We start from the raw sequence: 5741 nt of genomic DNA, 5'->3' as shown, positions 1-5741 counted from the left end.
AAAAAAAAGAAAAGAAAAGAAAGAAGGCAGTCAGTTCAAGTATATAGCTCAGTGGCTCAAGTGCTTTCCCTCAAGACAACCAGTGAGGGCCGGCCAGATAGCGCAGCAGGTAAAAGCGCCTGCTTGGCAGACGTAGGGACCAGGGTTTGACCACCGGCATGTCGTGCCAGCCCCTCCCCCGGGATAACTGAGCCTGGGCGTGGTGGCACAGACCTGTAATCCCAGCTCGTGGGAGGCTGGAAACAGGAGCATCACTACAAGCCTGATCTGTGTAGTGCGACCCTGTAGGCCCTGTACTAAATACATAAAAATAAACAAATAAATAAATAAAGAGACAACCAGTGAAAGTACTTTGGGTATAATTCCCATATTGTTGCACAGAATATTACAAGGAAATGTCCTCAAGAGTTGAAATTTGATGCAACAGGTGAGTTTTATTGCTGCATCGAGGACATTCCTAGCTAAAACTGTTTTTGTTTTTCATGGGGGTGAAGAATGGGATTGTATATTGACCATTTGTGTAATTTGTTGTCACTGTCTTGGTTTACACATTGCCAGCAGTTTTACCCCCTACTGTTTTTACATAATCATTGTAAATGGCAACACAGTGGAAACTGTAAAGTGTTATGAAAATAAATTTTGACCTCTCCGATCCTCTGAAGGGATCTCAGGAACCCCAGGGTTCCATGGGTCACACTTCGAGAATCACTGATTTATACATGTTAGCCAAAAGGCCAAGAAGCAAAAAACCACAGGTTTATGAACATGTTCCAATTCATTAAATTATTGTGGTACTCATGGTCTTAAAATCCTACGGTTGTATTTCTTTGAATTGAATATTTAAAATGATGAATTGCACCGTTGGTCATAGTAACATGCTGCTGGGTTGATTCTTGAGGTCCTCGTCTTTGTTTTTCTTTCTCCAGGTGACCTGGTGATTCTCAGTGATGCTACTCCCACTGCAGGCTGGCTGCAGGGCCGCAGCTGCTGGGGCTCCCGGGGCTTCTTCCCATCCTCGTGTGTTCGAGAACTCTGCCTCTCCTCCCAGAGCCAGCAGTGGCACTCACACAGTGCACTGCTTCAGATTCCTGAGTACTCCATGGGACAAGCGCGAGCCCTCATGGGGCTTTCTGCTCAGCTGGATGAGGAATTGGACTTCAGGGAGGGGGATGTGATTACCATTATTGGAGTTCCTGAGCCAGGCTGGTTTGAAGGGGAGTTAGAAGGTCGAAGAGGCATATTCCCAGAAGGTTTTGTAGAGCTTTTGGGGCCCCTCAGGACTGTGGATGCGCCAATAACTTCGGCAAATCAAGATGACTGTGTTGGTAATGGTGACGTGGATATCCCCCTAGGAGAAGAAGAGAAGGGGCCAGAGGAGGAGGTTGAGCAGTCTGGGGCCTATGGAATTGCCCTCTATAGATTCCAAGCTCTGGAACCCAATGAGTTGGATTTTGAAGTGGGGGACAAAATTCGAATTCTGTCAACCTTGGAAGATGGTTGGCTAGAAGGATGCCTAAAGGGCAGAACAGGCATCTTTCCTTACCGCTTTGTAAAGTTATGTCCCAATGCTAGGACAGAAGAGGCCATAGCTCTGTCCCAGGAAGGTAGCTTTACCAAAACCCCAGAAAGTTCTTGGGATGCTTCAGAGAGCTCTGTAGTAGTGGAGGAACCAGGACATGAATCTTGTGAACACAATGAAGAAAAGACCAGTTATCTTCTTCCTGAGACCTCTGCTGCTCCCCTCAATCATCTGACTCCTGAATATGATATAAATGAGAACTCCAGTCAAGAAGAAGTTACCTCAGGCGAGCTCCCTGGAAGTCCTGGTACAGAGCTCGAAAAGCCTCTTCCTAAAGCCTATGACATGACTGATCATTTGGAGGCAGTCAATGGTGTTTCTTCCCAACCTCAGGTACCTTTTCATCCCAAATTTCAGAAAAATCAGTATTATTCTACAGCAGAAGGGAGCCATCAAAGCTTAGAACAGTTTTCTGACCTTCTTCCTGTAGAAGCCAGGACTAGAGACTACTCTACCCTGCCTCCCAGAGGAACGTTTGCCCAGCGGAGCTCCCTAAAGAAGCTCCAGGGCCCCATTCACAGGGGCTCCTCCTTTACAGCCTCGAGGGTAACCAGGCCCACTCAGTTGAATCCTCAGTTCCAGGGCATAGCAAAGTATGCTAAGAAGCACCACACATGCAAAGAAAATGCCTCTAGCTTCTGCTGCACATCAGCAAGATCCGAAAGAAAACCTGGTCCCCAAGTCAAGGGTCCCAGCAGGGCGGGAACAGTGCTTCCACAAGGAGATGGCAGCATTGACCTGGATTCCAAGTTGACACAACAGCTGATGGAATTTGAAAAGAGCCTGTCCATGTCTGCCACAGAGCCGGATAAAATCTTACGCCAGTTTTCAATTATGGACTTTAACTCTGAAAAGGATATTATCCGAGGTTCCTCAAAAGTAATCCCTTCACAGGACCTAACTGAGAGGAGAAAAGCCTTAAGACCCCCACCACCCCGACCCTGTACTCCAACATCTATGTCCCCCCACTTGCTGGTTGATCAGAGCCCCAAACCTCCACCCCCATTGCCTGTGCGGCCTTCTCGCCCAGCTCCCCTGCCTCCTTCTGCACAGCAAAGAGTGAATGCAGCTTCTCCCAACCCCTCTTCCTGTCACCATCCTTGTTATAAGACTCTAGAAAAGGAGGGCCCTGAGCACGTGGAGCAGAGTCTGGGTCAGACCTCCCCCTGTCCCTTAGTCCTGGTGAGGATTCAGGAAATGGAGCAGGATCTGGATGTGTGCACCAGAGCTCAAGAAAAGCTGAGCCAGATGCTGGAGGAGAACCAGGATGACGCCGTAAGGGTAGAGACCCTTGAGAACCTTGAGTACTATGAGAGGAACATTGAAAGTCTGAACCTGGGACTCCAGCAACTGAGAGGTAAGTGATGAGGAGATAATGTCTCCTTGACCTCGACATCCACCATCAAGGTGTGACAGTAAATGTCTGCTCTGTGTGTTACGGGTTGCTACCGCCTTTGGTCAACAGACGTGATTTTCATTTTTGTGATTTTGGTCACCATATTTTTGTTGTCTCTTGCCATATCTGGTGGTATAGCAAGAACCTATGAATATTGTATCCTCTTTGTTTGCTGCTCAGCTAAAGAAGATCAAGCACTGGAGACAAGTGTTCCCGCTGACGGCATTCTTCCTCTCCTGCTGTGATGTCCACAGTATGGAGTAAGAACTCCCTAAATGTAACTTTTCTTAACCATGCTCTACTAAGAACTAAAGAATTCTAGGCTAACACGCCTAAGAAAACTACATTTGTCTTTGTAGTCCAGGGACTAGAGTTCAGTAATAAGGATCACAGCTAACATTTCTTTACTGACTAGAAAGCATTCACCACCATTTGCTTATGCAAAGAATCCTCACAGCCCTCTTGCAACTATGGGCTAATTCCTGTGGCTGCTATAGAGAAGGAAACTAGAACTTACAGTGATTAATCTGCCAAGGGAGAAGGCATTTAAACCTGTTTTTACTAACTACTGTAAAGTTTACTACTTCCAAACAATTCATATTTTGTGACCAGTCTTGGAGGCTGTGTATTTGTCAGACTCACAGGAAAAATAATCTAGAAAGTAGGAAGAGTAAGACAGGGAGCCCACAGCAGGTGGTCCAAGGGCCCAGGGTAACAGGGCTGCACATCACTTTTGGCCTGTGTACCAGAGACTGTGAACCTGCACATTACCAAGCAAGTAAATGATAAAAATAACCTGGGGAATCTAGAAATTCCGACCAATAAGAAGTAAAAGCAGAAGCATGGTATGTGCCCATGGTAAGTGTGCTGAGTACAGAGAGCCCCGTCAAGGTGGCAAACTGAGCACATGATATACCTTCTCCTCTACCTTAGACCTCTGAGAGAGAGTATAATTTTTAAATTCCAGCCATAAGCATTATTATTGGAAGGCCAGAAGTCAAGTCATTTTCTGAAAGGTAAAAGGCAGCTGATGTGAAAGAAAAGAAACCTCTATCCAAAATATGTCCAGGAAAGGAGTGCAGTTCCAGTAGAACTCCAGACTCAGGAATATGGGAACAAGAAGGGTCCTGGGAGAAGTCTGATGTGACTAGGTAGGGAACAGCTAGACTCCCGGGCCACACATGCTGTACAAGAACTGCAGCAACATTTGACCTTGGGCACTAGGACATCCTAGTGCTCACAGATGTGTTCATGCAACACCCTGCCATATGCTGAGTGCATTCCCAGCTCTTTTTAATTCTGAGACAGAATCTCACTAAATTACTAAACTGGCTGGGCTAAGGTTAAACTTGTGGTTGCTCTGCCTCGGCTTCCCAGAGTGCCAGGCTTACAGGTGTGTACCAGCCTCCCTGGCTTTTAAATTACTCTTTTTTTTTTTTTTTTTTTTTTTTTTTTTTTTTGCAGAACCAGGGATTTGAACTCAGACTTTTGCGCTTGCCAGGCAAGCGCTTATTCTACTGAACCATCTCCCTGGCCCCTTAAATTACTCTTAAAATAGAATTTTAAATACATAAGTCATTACTTGCCATATTGAGTGAGTTGATCTTTATTTTATGACTCATATTTCACACATAGAAAAGTATTCATTTTGCATTGATATTAGTTGGTTTGCTAAGTGTATATCCAAAAGGCAGGGCCATTATAGCGCATTTTGTTTTGTAAAAACTCATTTTCTATTTTACCATTGAAAATATTTAGTCTGCTTATTTTGATTTTGATTTTGCCATTGAAATTCATGTACTTTTGTTAGTTCACATTTTAGATGAGTTTTGCATTTTTAAATTCTTTTTTTTTTTTTTTTTTTTTTTTGGTGTAACCGGGGATTGAACTCAGGTCCTTGTGCTTGCCATGGAAGCGTTTATTCCACTGAGCCATCTCCCCGGCTCGAGTTTTGCATTTTATAGCAGTAATTTTTCACAATAGTATTCACATCTTCTCTTTGCATTTCTTTGGTTAAAATATTTAGAGAGTAGTTCAGTGGTAGAGCATGCACTCAGCATATGGAAGGCTGTAGGTTAAATCTTCAGTACAGGGCAAACCAAATAGCTCAGCGGATTAAACCTGCATGCAGTTGCAGGGGTAGGTTAGATCCCTGGCCTGCCTTGCTGGCCCTGTACTCAGGGCGCCATGAGACAGCAACTGAGACTGGGTGTGGTGGAGCACACCTGTGATCCCAGCTTTTGGGAGGCTGAGAACAGGTGGATTACTATGAATCTGATCTAGTAGTGAGACCTTGAACACCCTGTAGACCCTTCCGTAAAATAAATAAATAAATAAATAAATATCAGGGCGGGGGAGATGGCTCAGTGGAATAAGTGCTTCCCTGGCAAGTGCAAGGACCTGAGTTCAAACCCCAGTTCCGCCAAAATAAATAAATAAATTTTAAAAAATTAAATAAATAAATAAATAAATATCTTCAGCACCAAATAAATAACAGAGATATAACCTATAGCAAATATTAAACACTGAAAAATACTGGGCAAACATTAATGGTTATTATTCAAATTACAAAGCATTCACCTCTATTAGCAAGGTTTAATAATACATAGAACGTGGATCAGAATCACTAAATCTCTGAGGAGATAGCTCAGCAGTCTAAGCACCTGCCCGGCAAGCACGAGGACCCAGTTCGATCCCTGGTACTGCATGCCATGAAACCACGTGTGGTAGTGCGCGTCTACACTCCCAGTGCTGGGGAGGTTGAAA

The 5741-nt window shown here is 44.5% G+C and overlaps 1 protein-coding gene across 1 annotated transcript in view; it reads left to right on the top strand.

Moving 5' to 3' along the window:
* Positions 1-5741, top strand: part of Dnmbp (dynamin binding protein) — a 124300-nt gene that overhangs the window by 56015 nt on the left and 62544 nt on the right. Inside the window, exon 4 of the mRNA XM_004625544.2 lies at positions 927-2936. Coding sequence (XP_004625601.1) covers positions 927-2936 — 2010 coding nt within the window. The remainder of the gene's footprint in view (positions 1-926; positions 2937-5741) is intronic.

The sequence above is a fragment of the Octodon degus genome, unplaced genomic scaffold, assembly GCF_000260255.1.
Source record: "Octodon degus isolate 3935 unplaced genomic scaffold, OctDeg1.0 scaffold00010, whole genome shotgun sequence".
NCBI classification, from domain to species: domain Eukaryota; kingdom Metazoa; phylum Chordata; class Mammalia; order Rodentia; family Octodontidae; genus Octodon; species Octodon degus.
This window is presented reverse-complemented; position numbering and strand designations above follow the sequence as displayed.